This window comes from Pelobates fuscus, chromosome 11, assembly GCF_036172605.1.
Source record: "Pelobates fuscus isolate aPelFus1 chromosome 11, aPelFus1.pri, whole genome shotgun sequence".
Lineage (NCBI taxonomy): Eukaryota > Metazoa > Chordata > Amphibia > Anura > Pelobatidae > Pelobates > Pelobates fuscus.
Window position 1 is genome coordinate 28,638,007 of NC_086327.1, and position 15,945 is coordinate 28,653,951.

Below are 15,945 nucleotides of genomic sequence, written 5' to 3' on the forward strand. Positions count from 1 at the left end.
TTAAGGGCAGGTACATTAGCCAAGGTATGAACAGTGTGTTTTTTTCCCTGTTTCTAGGGTTAATACTTCAGCATCTTCAGCTGCTACTTAAAGAGACACACCAGACACCAAAACAACTTCATCTAAATTAAGTTGTTATGGTGCTAGGAGGCCCCTGGAGGCACTCTTACCTCAAGGGGTTAAACCCTACTTGAACAGCTTAATCCCTACGTTGCCTCCAGTGGCGATGTCCACTCCCTTCCCAGACGGCATCCGACTTCAGAATTTTACGATTCAGGAAGCACAGAGTGCCACTGGGCAGGGCCGCCGCTGATTGGCTAAGAGCAGTCAGCTGATGCTCTCAGGCAGTCAGTGACTACCCATTAAAAAAACGGTCTTGAAAAAGGTACGTTTCTTTGCAAGCCAGTTTTGTAATGAAGAATAGTGATTGACTCCCCACCTTCTGTTCTCCCCTGCATAATTAAAAAAAATACTGAATCTCTCAGTAAAGTTACAATACCGACACACATATTGAGCAACCCACTGTGGTATCTGTCTACTTGGAGGGAGCACCTGCCCTCATGCCCACCGCCCGATCCGCATCTAAGTGAGGTTTAATCACAGACCACCAAAATCATAGAATAACATTCAAATTATCACTGACGGGTTTGAAGAGACCTATGCAAAAAACGAAGGGGGAGCTTTGTAGTGTCCTAATGCATCTACGCTCTAACATTGCGCCATATTGTGAATGGATGCAACCTCTGCCTAGAATACCACCAACAGCTGCCCACCACAATACTCACTAAAATGTCTGATCTTCTGGGACTCCACCTTGCGAATCTTGCGTTTTATGAAAGTGTGGATGTGACTGATAATAATGAATGGAGGCGCCAGAGCTGGGCGGTTGTGATACTCCACAATCAGGTTATAGCGTTGGAATTTCCAATATATATCACTGTTTCCTTGGACCTTGGAAAAGGTGTAACTGATAAAAGAGTTTTATTGCGTTAGCGAATGAGAGAGGAAATATTAAACAGATCTATAAAATCATTACGTGTTTGAACTTGTTATCTGTCATTTTCATGTACTGAGCTGGGTCATATATTCGCAATATAACATGACATCTATCAATCATACATAAAGTAAAACAGTTGAACTCCATTTTCATACTATTAGGAATACCATGTTCTATTTCATTCACAGGATTTAAATCAAGTCATGGGCCAGTATTTTAGACCAAGGGTTCTTCATATTTTTTTACAGGAACGCAAATTACGTACATGAAATTATTTTAGCTACCCATTATTCGGCCTGCCTGATGTAGTCTGTGACCCCGAGATATAACATTTAACATTAAAATTAATTTAGCAAGACAACTTAATTAGACTCTTCATTATATAAGAGCTAAACTGAAAAAACTGAGAGATGAATGTGATGTGTTTCTTCCAATTATTGAGATTGCCCACATATGAAAGTACAGCCTGTATTGATAGTGTATAAGTGCAATGCTGTTGCTATGATGATTGTAAATGTATTTCTGATTACATGGATTACAATGGTAGAATGTAATCTTTCTATTTCCTCCTCACCTGAACATGGCAATCAGAAGATTCAGAAGCAGAATGTTGGCAACCAGCAAGAAGACCACAAGGAGTAAAATAACGAGCCAGTTGGCATATGTATTGGTGCAGGGTGGTGCCTCTTCCATAAAAATGGCAACGGGGTCATCAGTACAGTTTGTCGCTAAGATCATTGAAGCTTTTTGTGAATAAAAACACAAGGTCCCATTAACATAGTGGAGCACACATTAAAGAGAATACAATGATATAATAGCAAGGCACCATAGCAAATGACATTAAAACAATTTATTATTAGAAGGGACATTTTTTTATTTTTTTATTATTCTTTTTTCAAATTTTACATATGTAACATCACAGACAAGAACAGTTCAGAATTAGACATATAGACTTTGATTTACAATAGAAGGATATATGAACTGTTGAGTAAACTTCACACACAAAAACACAAATATCACAATTTAAAAGGACTGAGCGGATTAGGCGGGCCTAAACTATAATAATTAAGTTACTTCATAACTTTCCTGAATACAGTACCATAGGGAAGAACTAGAGTGATCTTTATATATAAGGATATTCATAACAGAGAACGCCACAAGGTATATAGTTAAATCAGATTATTTAGCCAAGGTGACCATTTCTCATCGAATTTTAAGTGGCTATCATATTGAAAATATATTCCCCTTTCCATATCGTGTTGGTATTTAAGCTGAGTTGAGCTGAGCTCAATTCACTGTCATTTAGGAGTTAAATCACTTTGTTTCTGTTTATGCAGCCCTAGCCTCACCTCCCCTGGCTATGATTGACAGAGCCTGCATGAAAACAAAACTGGTTTCACTTTCAAACAGATGTAATTTACCTCAAATAATTGTATCTCTTGCTCTTTATATTGAACTTTAATCACATACAGGGGGCTCTTGCAGGGTCTAGCAAGCTATTAACATAGCAGGGGATAGGAAAATCTTAATTAAACAGAACTTGCAATAAAGAAAGCCTAAATAGGTTATGGAAGGCTGTGCAAGTCACATGCAGGGAGGTGTGACTAGGGTTCATAAACAAAGGGATTTAACTCCTAAATGGCAGAGGATTGAGCAGTGAGGCTGCAGGCAGGGCCGGATTAACATAGGGGCTGATGGAGCTGCAGCTCCAGGCCCAGGCCCATGGAAAAGGCCCATTTAAAAAAAATACTCAGGTTTGCCACCTGACTGGTATTTTACTGGCACAGCCGGTATTTGAGGCTGCCTGGCCGTGCCGGCATTGCAGTAATACCAAATGCAGGTATTTTTCGCAGAATAAATGGAGATTACTCTGCAATACCAGCACCAGCCAGTAGGGGTCACTGTGTGTGGAGAGAGGCAGGGATAGGAATTTACAGCATATCCCTGCCTCTCTCTACTACTTACTGATCCGTGGGGGAGCAGCAACACAACAGAGTTCAGACAGCAGCTCTACAGCTCAGGTAAGTGAGGAATGGGGGAAAAGACAGCAGGGACACATGGGGACACTGAGACACTAGGAGACACTAGGGGACACTGAGACACTAGGGGACATATGGGGACACTGGGGGACACAGACACTGGGAGACCTGGGGACACTGAGACACTTGGGGACACTGAGACACATGGGGATGCTGAGACACATAGGGATGCTGATACACATGGGGACGCTGTGAGACATAGGGACATTGGGAGGCACTGAGACATTGGGGCATGGAGACACTATGTCCCAGTGTCCCCATGTCCCCCAGCCAGTGTCCCAGTGTCCCCAAGTCTCCCAGTGTCTGTGTCCCATGTCTCTCAGTGTGCCTAGTGTCCCCATGTGTCCCAGTCTATGTCCACAACTGTCCCCATGTCTCCCAGTGTCCCCAAGTGTCTGTCTCCCAGCCAGTGTCTCCCAGTGTCCCCTAGTCTCCCAGTGTCCCCGGGTCTCTCAGTGTCCCAATGTCTCTCAGTGTCCCCGTGTCTCTCAGTGTCCCCGTGTCTCTCAGTGTCCCCGTGTCTCTCAGTGTCCCCAGTATCTTAGTGACATGGGGACATACTGAGACATTGGGACACTTGGAGGAATGGGGACACTGAGACACTGGGAGACTAGGGGACTGGGCGACATGGGAACACTGATACTGTGATACATAGGGACACTGAGACATTGGGTGACTTGTGAGACAGACACTGGGAGACAGGGAGACACTGGGAGCAATCCATCTATACAACAGAATCAAAACTGTGAGTAGTTTGTTGGTGATTTTACAGAATTTTCTCTGATGTCACTCCATGTGATTTACATCATGTGATGTCACACATAACTAATTATACAAATGACAAAGGCTGGTATTTTTTCCAAGAAAGGTGGCAACCCTAACTACTCTTCACATACTCTTGCTTAAAGGAGCACTATAGGGTCAGGAACACAATCCTGTATTTCTGACCCTATTATGTTAAAACCACCACCCTGGCCCCTTTTTGCCTCCCTAAATATAGTAAAATATTACTTGTATTCAAGTCTGCAGCTGCTGGCTCTGCCTCTGAACTGACTGTCTGCTGACATCATCAGAAGTGGTGGTCTGAGCAAATTACAATACTTCCCCATAGGATTAGCTGAGACTGTCAACTAGGCAGATCAGGGGCAGAGCCAGCACAAGTCCAACATAGCCCTGGCCAATCAGCATCTCCTCATAAAGTTAAATTGAATAAATGCATCTCTATGAGGAAAGTTCAGTGTTTGCATGCAGAGGGTGGAGACACTGAATGGCAGTGCTGCACATTAGGCAGTACTGCCCCAGGAAGCACCTAAAGCAGCCATCTAATGAGTGGCCAGTGGAATTATTTTCTCTGAAAAGACAGTGTTTACTGCAAAAAGCCTGAATGGAATGATTCTACTTACCAGAACAATAAGCTGTAGTTGTTCTGGTGACTATAGTCAGGGCCGGATTAACATAGGGGCTGATGGAGCTGCAGCTCCAGGCCCAGGCCCATGGAATAGGCCCATTTAAAAAAAAAAAAAAAAAAAAAAAATTTTTTTTTTTTTTTTTTTTTTTACACACTACTCTTAGGTATTTGAGGTTGCCTGGCTGTGCCGGTATTGCAGCAATACCAGCAATACAAATGCATGTATTTTTCTCAGAGTAAATGAGAAAATAAATAGATTACTCTGCAATACCAGCACCGGCCAGTAGGGGTCACTGTGTGTGGAGAGAGGCAGGGATAGGAAGTTACAGCATATCCCTGCCTCTCTCTACTACTCATTGATCCGTGGGGGAGCAGCAACACAGCACAGAGTCCAGACAGCAGCTCTACAGCTCAGGTAAGTGAGGGATGGGGGGAAAGGCAGCAGGGACACATGGGGACACTGAGACACTAGGGGACATGTGGGGACACTGAGACACTAGGGGACACGGGGAAACACACTAGGGGACACAGACACTGGCAGACCTGGGAACACTGAGACACTTGGGGACACTGGAAAACATGGGGGCACTGACACTAGGGGACACTGAGACACTAGGGGACATATGGGGACACTAGGGGACACATGGTGACACAGACACGAGGACACTGAGACACTAGGACACAGACACTGGGAGACCTGAGAACACAGACACTTGGGGACACTGGAAAACATGGGGACACTGGGACACATGGGGATGCTGAGACACATGGGGATGCTGTAAGACATAGGGACATTGGGAGACACTGAGACATTGGGACACGGAGACACTATGTCCCCATGTCTCCCAGAGTCCCCATGTCCTCCAGCCAGTGTCCCTAGTGTGTGTCCCCAAGTCTCCCAGTGTCTGTGTCCCATGTCTCTCAGTGTACCTAGTGACCCCATGTGTCCCTATATGTCCCAGTGTCCTCATGTCTATGTCCACAACTGTCCCCAAGTGTCTGTCTCCCAGCCAGTGTCCCCTAGTTTCCCAGTGTCTGTGTTCCCATGTCTCTGTGTCCCTAGTGTCTTAGTGTCCCCAAATGTTTCAGTGTCCCCATGTCTCCCAGTGTCTGTGTTCCTAGTGTCTCAGTGTGCCTAGTGTCCCCATGTCTCCCAATGTCCCTATATGTCCCAGTGTCCCCATGTCTATGTCCCAACTGTCCCCATGTCTCCCAGTGTCCCCAAGTGCCTGTCTCCCAGCCAGTGTCCCCTAGTCTCCCAGTGTCTGTGTTCCCATGTCTCTCTGTCCCTAGTGTCTTAGTGTCCCCAAATGTTTCAGTGTCCCCATGTCTCCCAGTGTCTGTGTTCCTAGTGTCTCAGTGGGCCTAGTGTCCCCATGTCTCCCAGTGTCCCTATATGTCCCAGTGTCCCCATGTCTATGTCCCAACTGTCCCCATGTCCCCAGTGTCTGTCTCCCAGCCAGTGTCCCCTAGTATCCCAGTGTCTGTTTCCATGTCTCTGTGTGCCTAGTGTCTTAGTGTCCCCAAATGTTTCAGTGTCCCCATGTCTACCAGTGTCTGTGTCCCTAGTGTCTCAGTGTCCCCATTTCTCCCAGTTTCCCTAAATGTCTCTGTGTCTCCCAGTGTCCCCATGTCTCCCAGTTTCCCCGGTTCTCTGTGTCCCCATGTCTCTAGTGTCCCCGTCACCATGTCTCTAGTGTCCCCGGGTCTCACTGTGTCCCCAGTATCCTAGTGACATGGGGACACACTGAGACATTGGGAGAAATGGGGACACAGATACTGGGAAACTAGGGGACTGGGTGACATGGGGACACTGACACTGTGATACATAGGGACACTGAGACACTGGGTGACTTGCGACACTGAGACACTGAGAGACAGGGAGACACTGGGAGCAATCCATCTATACAGCAGAATCAAACTGTGAGTAGTTTGTTGGTGATTTTACAGAATTTTCACTGATGTCACTCCTTGTGATTTACATCATGTGGTGTCACGCTTAACTAATCAATTATACAAATGATTAAGGCTGGTATATTTTTCCAAGAAAGGTGGCAACCTTAACTACTCTTCACATACTCTTGCTTAAAGGAGCACTATAGGGTCAGGAACACAATCATGTATTTCTGACCCTATTATGTTAAAACCACCACCCTGGCCTGTTCTTACCTCCCTAAATATAATAAAATATTACTTGTATTCAAGTCTGCAGCTGCTGGCTCTGCCTGTGAACAGACTGTCTGCTGACATCATCAGAAGTGGTGGTCTGAGCAAATTACAATACTTCCCCATAGGATTGGCTGAGGCTGTCAACTAGGCAGATCAGGGGCAGAGCTAGCACAAGTCCAACATAGCCCTGGCCAATCAGCATCTCATCATAAAGATAAATTGAATCAATGCATCTCTATGAGGAAAGTTCAGTGTCTGCATGCAGAGGGTGGATACACTGAATGGCAGTGCTGCACACTAGGCAGTACTACACCAGGAAGCACCTCTAGCAGTCATCTAAGGAGCGGCCAGTGGAGTTATTTTCTCTGAAAACACAGTGTTTACTGCAAAAAGCTTGAATGGAATGATTCTACTTACCAGAACAAATACAATAAGCTGTAGTTGTTCTGGTGACTATAGTGTCCCTTTATGTTTGGAAGCTTGAGAGGGATGTATGGGAATAAAACTTGTGTGGACTGGCTGACAATAAAATTAGTTTAGGTAATGCAGACGTTGGTCTCTCTAACACTGTGGCATGTCCCCTTTATTCTACACTCACCTTTTCTCTGTCTCAGACTATATACCAGGAACTTCTGCCTGCTAGTAAGAAGGTAAGGAGACTAGTGGACCAGCGAGTGCTAGGGTACAGTCCTAAGAAAGCATGGAGTGAGCGCATCATTAGACACATTTATGTCAAGCTCAGGGTGCTGCCTGCATAGTATGCCCTTAGTTGGACAGCCTGCAGGATTGGCGGGCAGCCTGACATGCATTCATGCCAGGCTGACCTTCCAATTCTTTGGACAAACATGCCCCCTTTCTGGGCATGTTCACCCCTTTTGGCAGGTCTGGTCACGTGATTCGTGCCAGTGGCACACCCTTTTACCGCGCCCATTGATTTCCTGCTTCACTGGACACTGCTGTTAGGGGGTATGGATTTACTTATAAGATGAACGCATAAATTAGAGGGAGATTAGCATAGAGTATGTGTTTTCTTATAGCTGCATCCTTTGAGTTTCCTTCCAGCACCATCTCCATCAGATACATGATGCTTGGGAGGTATGACTGTTTTAGTGTTTTTGGTCGATAAGATTCCGTAATTAGGCCCATCATAATTGTCAGCTCCAGGCCCACTGGGCTCTTAATCCGGCCCTGACTATAGTGTCCCTTTAAGTTTGGAAGCTTAAGAGGGATGTATGGGAACAAAACTTGTGTTGACAGGCTGACAATAAAATTAGTTTAGATAATGCAGACTTTGGTCTCTCTAACACTGTGGCATGTCCCCTTTCTTCTACACTCACTACATATACCTTTTCTATGTGTCAGACTATATACCAGGAACTTCTGCCTGCTAGTAAGAAGGTAAGGAGACAAGTGGACCAGTGAGTGCTAGGGGACATTCCTTAGAAAGCGTGGAGTAGGCATATCATTTGATGCATTTATGTCAAGCTCCGGGTGCTGCCTGCATAGTATGCCCTTGGTTGGACAGCCTGCATGATTGGCGGGCAACCTGACATGCATTCATGCCAGGCTGTCCTTCAAATTCTTTGGACAGACATGCCCCCCTTTTGGGCATGTTCTCCCCTTTTGGCAGGTATGGTCACGTGATTCGCACCAGTGGCCCACCCTTTTACCCAGCCCATTGACTTCTTGCTTCATTGGACACTGCTGTTAGGGGTTATTGATTTACTTAAAAGATGGAAGCATAAATTAGAGAGAGATTAGCATAGAGTATATGTTTTCTTATAGCTGCATCCTATGAGTTTCCCTCCAGCACTATCTCCATCAGATACATGACGCTAGAGAGGTATGACTGTTTTAGTGTTTTTGGTCGATAAGATTCTGTAATTAGGCCCATCATAACTGTCAGCACCAGGCCCACTGGGCTCTTAATCCGGCCCTGGCTGCAGGGGCATGTTCTATACACCAAAACTGCTTCATTAAGCTAAAGTTGTTCAGGTGACTATAGTGTCCCTTTAACCCCTTAAGGACCAAACTTCTGGAATAAAAGGGAATCATGATGTGTCACACACGTCATGTGTCCTTAAGGGGTTAAGTTACCGTCCAAATCTTCTCCCACTAAGTCTGGTATAACTCTAAATGCTTTATTCCATATAGGTCTTAAAAGCTTACATCCCCACCAGATATGTTTAGAACTACCTTCAGCACAAGTACACCTCCAACAAAGTTTGGGATTATCAGGGTTGATTCTATTTAGAATTTTTGGTACCCTATGCCATTGATGAAGAATTTTATAATGAAGCTCTATGATATTTAAACAATGCAACGATTTTTTAACTTCTTGAATTGATCTATACCACTGCTCTAACTCGATTGAAGACCCACTTTCTTGTTCCCAATTTTTCCATGCTTTTGGTTTAGACTTTTTCTTCCTCTCTCAATAATTCATACCAACTAGATATCGATTTACGATTATTATTTTTAAATAGATCATTTAATTTTTTATTTATCCTAGTGTTGTCATAAAGCAGATGGTTGTCCAAATAATTTTTTATTCTTAGGTATTTGAATAACTCTCTTGAATTAAGGTCAAGACTTAACTGAAGATATAAAAAAGACCTTATTTTATTCAATTCTAATAAATGGTCTATTTTAGTTGAACCAAATTTGATCCAATTACCTAAATTTAGGTAATTAATATTATATTCCATTGTCTTAATTGGACTATACTTAGAAATTTTATTTAAAATGTGATTTCTTTTCCTGTATTTTACCTGTATTTTTTTACCTGTACTTTTCCTGTATTTTTGAATTTTGCACTTGCCCCAACGTCAATCCATAACATATTAGAAAGATCTTTTGAATTACACAGAAAGGATTCAATTTTATACCAAGGCTCTTCTAATGAGGTTGGGCCCTGCCATCTCCACAGATGGTACAGCCTGGAGGCTTCGTAATATTTGATAAGATTTAGGACAGCCAGGCCACCCGTACTGGGCTTTTTCATTACATGTAAGATCGAGATCCTTGACCTCTTATAATCCCATATGTAATTCAGAAATAATTTATAAATCTGCCTAAATTTAGTTATTGTTATAGATAAAGGTATCATTCTGAACAGGTATGACCAATGAGGAAGAATATATGATTTGATTATATTTATTCTTCCCAACCAGGAAATTCCTATGTTTCTCTACTCTTTGAGTAATTTATCACTGATATCTTTTATAAGATGATCCACGTTTTTATCAATCATTTCTTTTAAGTTATAAGAGAAATGAATCGCAAGATATTTAAAACCTTGAGATGACCAAGTGAAGGGATATTTAACTGATAATCTATTAATTGTCATAAAATCTAAATTAATGGGCATGACTTGGGATTTACCAATATTTAATTTATAGTTTGAAACTCTACCATAGTCTTCCAACTCCCGAAACAAGGCCCCTAATGATATATCCGGATCAGACAGTGTTAATATAATGTCATCAGCATATAGGCTGATCTTAAATTCAGAGTGGTTCAGAATAACTCCTTTAATTTTAAGAACCAAAACCACTACATCTCAAAGAGTTACTCCAACCTCCATTGGAGATATCTGCAATGTTGTGCCGTTATCTAGTTACACCCCTGGTATACTTGACTTAGGAATCCTGGAAGTCTGTTCCGGACTGCATAATGTAAATTCTGTCTAAAAATTAAGTCATGCACTGCGCACTGGTGACACACGTAATCAGCTTCTACCCTTGCCGACAGTGCTAGGAGCACGCATTCATGGAGAAACCTATCTGTCCCACCCCTCCCCACCACCTTACATGAAGTGTGCAGATTTTATTTCTTATCCCCTCCCTTTGACCACCCCACACTCCCTCCCCTCCTTGGCTCAGAGTGTGCACATGAATTTTAAACCTCTGAGAATGGTCCCGTCAAATCCTTCTGATTGGACCTTGGAGAGGAAAGTAGTGACGCAGCGGATAACAGACGGGAAGTGAAAACGATCTAGGTGAACTTCGCCAAGCACTGGATTCCAAGTTTGAACCTAATTTAATATTTTTTATTTTTGTTTATATATAAGGGGGGGAGAGGGGGGGAGGGTGGGAGCAGGTGACAAGTGCCCAATAGGGCACTATAATGTAAAAAGTCATACTACAGTACTAGGGTTGCAGTAACCCTTTACAGGGACTGGATATGTACACCAAAGCCACTACATTAGTCTATTAATGAGAAATGCAGCACTGTTTACATTTGTCAGTTGCCAAGTTCCTTGTGGCTGTTTAGTAGACACAAGACCCGGTACCTCTTCCCATAGTGTAATTATCGCATTTCTTCATGTTCGGTGTTATCATGCGCAGCTTAATGATGCTAAATGTGACTTTACGACATTGCAGGTTAAATACGTACACGTTCTACATGAGCAGCAAGCTCATTTCTTTTTGGGGAATGCTAACATTTAATATGGACATTTTTATTGATTTACTGGAATAACACAATAGTTAGTGAGAAATGACTTGGAAGACTGGATCATCTCATCCTTACCATCAATCTCATTTTGAGGAATCTGACCAAATATTTGTAGGTAGGGCCTATAAAACACCCGCCGTAAGATCCAGGAGAGGCGCATGTCACTGGGGTGAAGGAGACCTTCGGTAGCCACACCGTAAGCTATGAGCCAGACTCCAAGGAAGAAGAGAAAGAAAAATACATCCTTCATCTAAAAAGAAAAAAATTATTTTAAGAATTTCTTGATCACGGCACTATTATCTACCAAAATGTACCACTGGGAGAAATTTTGCCAGAAAGAGAGAAATGCAACAAACCATCGAAAAAGTGACTGAGCAAATTGAATATGTGTATCTTAAAAATATTCATCTCATGTTACCATATCTCATTTTCTACAGTCAATGTAAGATGTTTATTGCAGGTGTGACTAAATGCCCTTCTTCGTGCAAAATGCCTCTTTTTGTCAGATTTTATAGGCTTCCTGTTCCCTTTTGGTTCATCTTTGTTACATAAAGGGATATAGCAAACACAGCTGTAGGTCCACCTTTATTCCATCACTCACCATCTTCCTGACAATGATAATCTTCGGTCCTAGCTGCTTGTTCACAGCAAAAATGTGAATTAATCGCAGAGTGAAGACCATAAAATCAAAGCACAAGATGGTCCGTCCAGCTTCATACGTGCTTTCGAACATCCTGTGGGGAAAAACAACATTTACAAAACAGTTAAAATCACACTCAGTAACTTTCCACAAGGATGGACAGTAAATGCAGATCAACCCATCACCATTCAATGCATTTACTTTTCTATTTAAAATCAACGGATTTTAAAATAATACGAGAACCCACATGTTTGGTGCAAGGTTTAGTTACATAAATATTTTGCTCTATGGGCACAGCCATTTCACTCCAAACTATCTAGGGAGCTGTGTTCAGCTATTAGCAGTCTACTGTAGAAAAATAATAGGGTGATTACATGGCCACAGCGTTATTAAAGTGACACTATAATCATCCGAACAAGTACAGCTTAATGCAGTTGTTCTGGTGTCTACTGAAAAAAAGGAAGATACAGTATTGCCAGTGGGATACACATAAAATAAGAGATGCTCAAATACACCTTTGTGAGTTACCCTTTACCCTCACATCAAACAGAAATTACATACGGTATAAGGCGGAGTATCTTCTTATTGTAATAAGTAATAAGGTTAAAATCCTAGAGATAAAACAGAATAAAACACATAATAGTGCAATATTGTCTGTGCAAAATGGTAAGTGCAAGATATAGGTGGAATATCACTCACAAAATGAGAGCCTATAAGCGAGGATCAATGTTCCAGCGTTGTGGGATATAGGTTCCCCCTACCTTCTTTACACTGCCAGGAGATGGTAAGAAGCCCAATATCCTCTCCAAGGTAAGTATACATATAAAGTGCTTTATTGTAATAAGTGCACAAATATAATAAATAAAAAGTATATATAAGAAAAAAGACCTTATAATTGAAGGTAGAGATAGTCTCTGATGTTGCAAAACGCATTTCGCCTCGTTTAGAGGCTTCCTCAGTTGCTGTATGTCTTTTTCTGTAGATGTCTGTGCCTGGTGTCTACTGCCTGTCCCTGCAAGCTTTTTAATGTAAACGCTGCCTTTTCAGAGAAATGGCAGCGTTTACATTGCTCCCTACGGACACCTCCAGTGGCAGTTACTCAGTCACAACGTGCAGCACTGACGTTCAGCGTCTCCGCTGGCGTTCAGCTATGTTGATTCAATGCATCACAAAGAGCATGCAAGGCAATCACAACGATCACACCATTTAAAATAGCAAGCCTGAAAGGCCAGTATCTATGCCAAAAAATTAACTATCATGATAAGACTGAAATTGCACAGAGAGCAATTGTAAATTCAGTCATCAGCAAGTAACATTGAAAGCAATTTAGAAATCAAATTATTAAAGGTAATATCTAGGTTTGATTTCTCGCTACCTCAGACCCCAGTGAGCTGAAGACGAAGCCAAACTTCCAGTTCCCTATGCTCCCAAGCAATTCAATAACTACAATTCCCCTGAGTAAAATTAAATAGAAAAATCTAGAAATCTTAATTTTGGAAAAGAAATGGAAGTGGTTGAGATACTCTGCAAATTGTTAAATAGGGGTAACTAAATATTTCATTAAAAAAAAAAGCTATATCGATGATCAATTACTCCCCTTTCAGTAGAAGCAGATGAGATAATGTTAAATGTTCTAGCACTCAGATGTACCTGCAAACTAGGGCAATGATGAAAAGCATCAAGGCCGTGATGTCTACATGGTTCCACGAATCCTGCAGGTACTGCTTGACCTTCTGCGTCACCGGCATAGATCCCACAAAGAAGCTTTGTCGTATCTCTTCGCACACCATTGTGAAAATCCAAAAATAAAGGATGATCTCAGAGTTTGCCGGGCCATCAGGAGGAGCTGGCTTGAAGTCCATCAGCAGTACGTAGGAGAAAAGGAAGAGGAAGGCAAAATACATGACTACGTTCCCCAAAAAGGCTGTCACCGGTGCACTCCAGAACTGCTTCCAACGTCTTAACCACGTTGGCCGTGGTTTCTCTCTTATGATTTCCGACTCAGGAATCATGGTTTTTGAATTCTCTGGTTTGCCCGTTTTGAGTGGTATCACTTCGGATTTCCCCTTCTCGTACTCTTCCCTAAAAGGAAATAAATGCAAGGATGTTGGGTATCTGCAATGCTAAAACCCTAAGCTATGATTGACGTATTATATTTTCCATTACCCCTCCATGATTTCGGCCACAGTGGTCTTTATATCAATGTCAAGACTGTCCATTTCCACTCGCTGAGGACCATCTACATTTTCATTGTCGAAAGACCTGGAGGATAAAAACAAGGGATCACGTGAAATGGTGAAAAATAGTCAACAACATTTTGTATCTTCTAAATAATAGTCTTGATTCAGCTATTATGTTAAGTAGATATACAGTTGTGCTCCAAAGTTTGCATACCCTGGCAGAAATTGTGAAATGTTGGCATTGATTCTGAAAATATGACTGGTCATGCAAACAAAAACATAAATTTTATTGAAGGATAGTGATCATATGAAGCCATTTATTATCACATAGTTATTTGGCTTCTTTTTAAATCATAATGATAACAGAAATCACCCAAATGGTCCTGATCAAAAGTTTACATATCCTTGAAGGTTTGGCCTTGTTACAGACACACAAGGTGACTCACATAGGTTAAAATTATTATTATTATTGGTATTCATATAGCGCCAACTAATTCCGCAGCTATTTACAATATTATGAAAGGGTGAAATTTACAATAAATGAGACAATTACACAGTGACACAGGAACAATAGGTAGATGAGGGCCCTGCTCAAACAAACGTATAGTCTACAGGTGGGAATTAAAGGTTCATTTCCCACACCTGTGGCTTTTTAGATTGCAATTAGTGTCTGTGTATAAATAGTCAATGGGTTTGTTAGCTCTCACGTGGATGCACTGAGTAGGCTAGATACTGAGCCACGGGGGCAGAAAAGAACTGTCAAAAGACTTGCGTAACAAGGTAATGGAACTTTATAAAGATGGAAAAGAATATAAAAAGATATTCAAAGTCTTGAAAATGCCAGTCAGTACTGTTCAATCACTTATTAGGAAGTGAACAATTTTCAGATCTCTTGATACCAAGCCAGGGTCAGGTAGACCAAGAAAGATTTCAGCCTCAACTGCCAGAAGAATTGTGTGGAATACAAAGAAAAACCCACAGGTAACCTCAGGGAAATACAGGCTGCTCTGGAAAAACACAATGTGGTTGCTTCAAGGTGCACATTACGACAATACTGCATGTTCGAGTTGCCAGAAAGAAGTCTTTACTGCGCCGATGCCACAAAAAAGCCAAGTTACAATATGCCCGACAACACCTTGAAACGCCTCGCAACGTCTGGCGAATTGTATGACAATGACAATAAGCACAAGGCCAAGGTGTTATGGTTGCCTCAGGCTAGCTTAGAGTTGGACCGCTTGGATGTCCTTGTCCCCGATCCTGGAGAGCGGTAGAAAGTTCCAATTCAGCACCTAACGATCTTCCTGCAAGTGTAAAGTATTCCTGGAGCTCTGAGCAGAGCTAGTGATCAGCATTTTCCTACAACACGAGTCGGGGCTGGGAGTTAAGGATAAGAAGTCTGGTTTATTGAATGGCAAGGCATTGCTTATACACACATTTTCAGGCCAGAGGCACACCCCTCTGGACCTGATGGAACACAGTGTTACAAGGGACACAAACCAATAGGAACAAAGTGCATCTTTCCGAACCCTCCCCTCTATCCTGGAGATAATTAGCTGAAGTGGTTACAGTTACTTAATTATCTCCAGGTACAGGAAATATTCTGGAGTTGAAATTATACCAAAAACCACATAAAAATGCATAACTCATATAATATAGTATTTAACTTATATGTCCAACATATCCCCAGACAGCTTGGATCTGAGCACACAAGCTGTCCAAAAAGCGCCCAGATCTCATGAATGTAGTGGGAATACCATTGGGATAAAGTTTGTCTCCAGGGCTGTTCAGCCTAAGTCAACCCAGAATTAGCTCCACAATGTTCAGGCATAGGGTCGGTCTAGCTTCCAGAGTCTCAAAGTACTGAACGGCACGGTTTTCGTTGGTTTAGACACGAACGGACGGAGGTCTGGGAATCCCAGCACGATTTGGGATTAATAGCGTCCGAGAATAGTACCAGGAGGTCGACGACCAACTCCTGCTGGGCGTTCGGCAGTTAAAGATGGCCGCCGTCACGTGTTTGTGCATACAAACGACAACCACCCAGACGATCGTCA

The 15,945-nt window shown here is 42.4% G+C and overlaps 1 protein-coding gene across 1 annotated transcript in view; it reads right to left on the bottom strand.

Moving 5' to 3' along the window:
• LOC134578161 (transient receptor potential cation channel subfamily M member 4-like) overlaps positions 1–15,945 on the bottom strand; it is a 76,942-nt gene that overhangs the window by 8,394 nt on the left and 52,603 nt on the right. Inside the window, exons 16-21 of the mRNA XM_063437165.1 lie at positions 13,878–13,973; positions 13,362–13,793; positions 11,673–11,805; positions 11,147–11,321; positions 1,572–1,740; positions 786–967 (exon numbers count right to left, since the gene is read on the bottom strand). Of these exons, the coding sequence (XP_063293235.1) occupies positions 786–967; positions 1,572–1,740; positions 11,147–11,321; positions 11,673–11,805; positions 13,362–13,793; positions 13,878–13,973 (1,187 nt within the window). The remainder of the gene's footprint in view (positions 1–785; positions 968–1,571; positions 1,741–11,146; positions 11,322–11,672; positions 11,806–13,361; positions 13,794–13,877; positions 13,974–15,945) is intronic.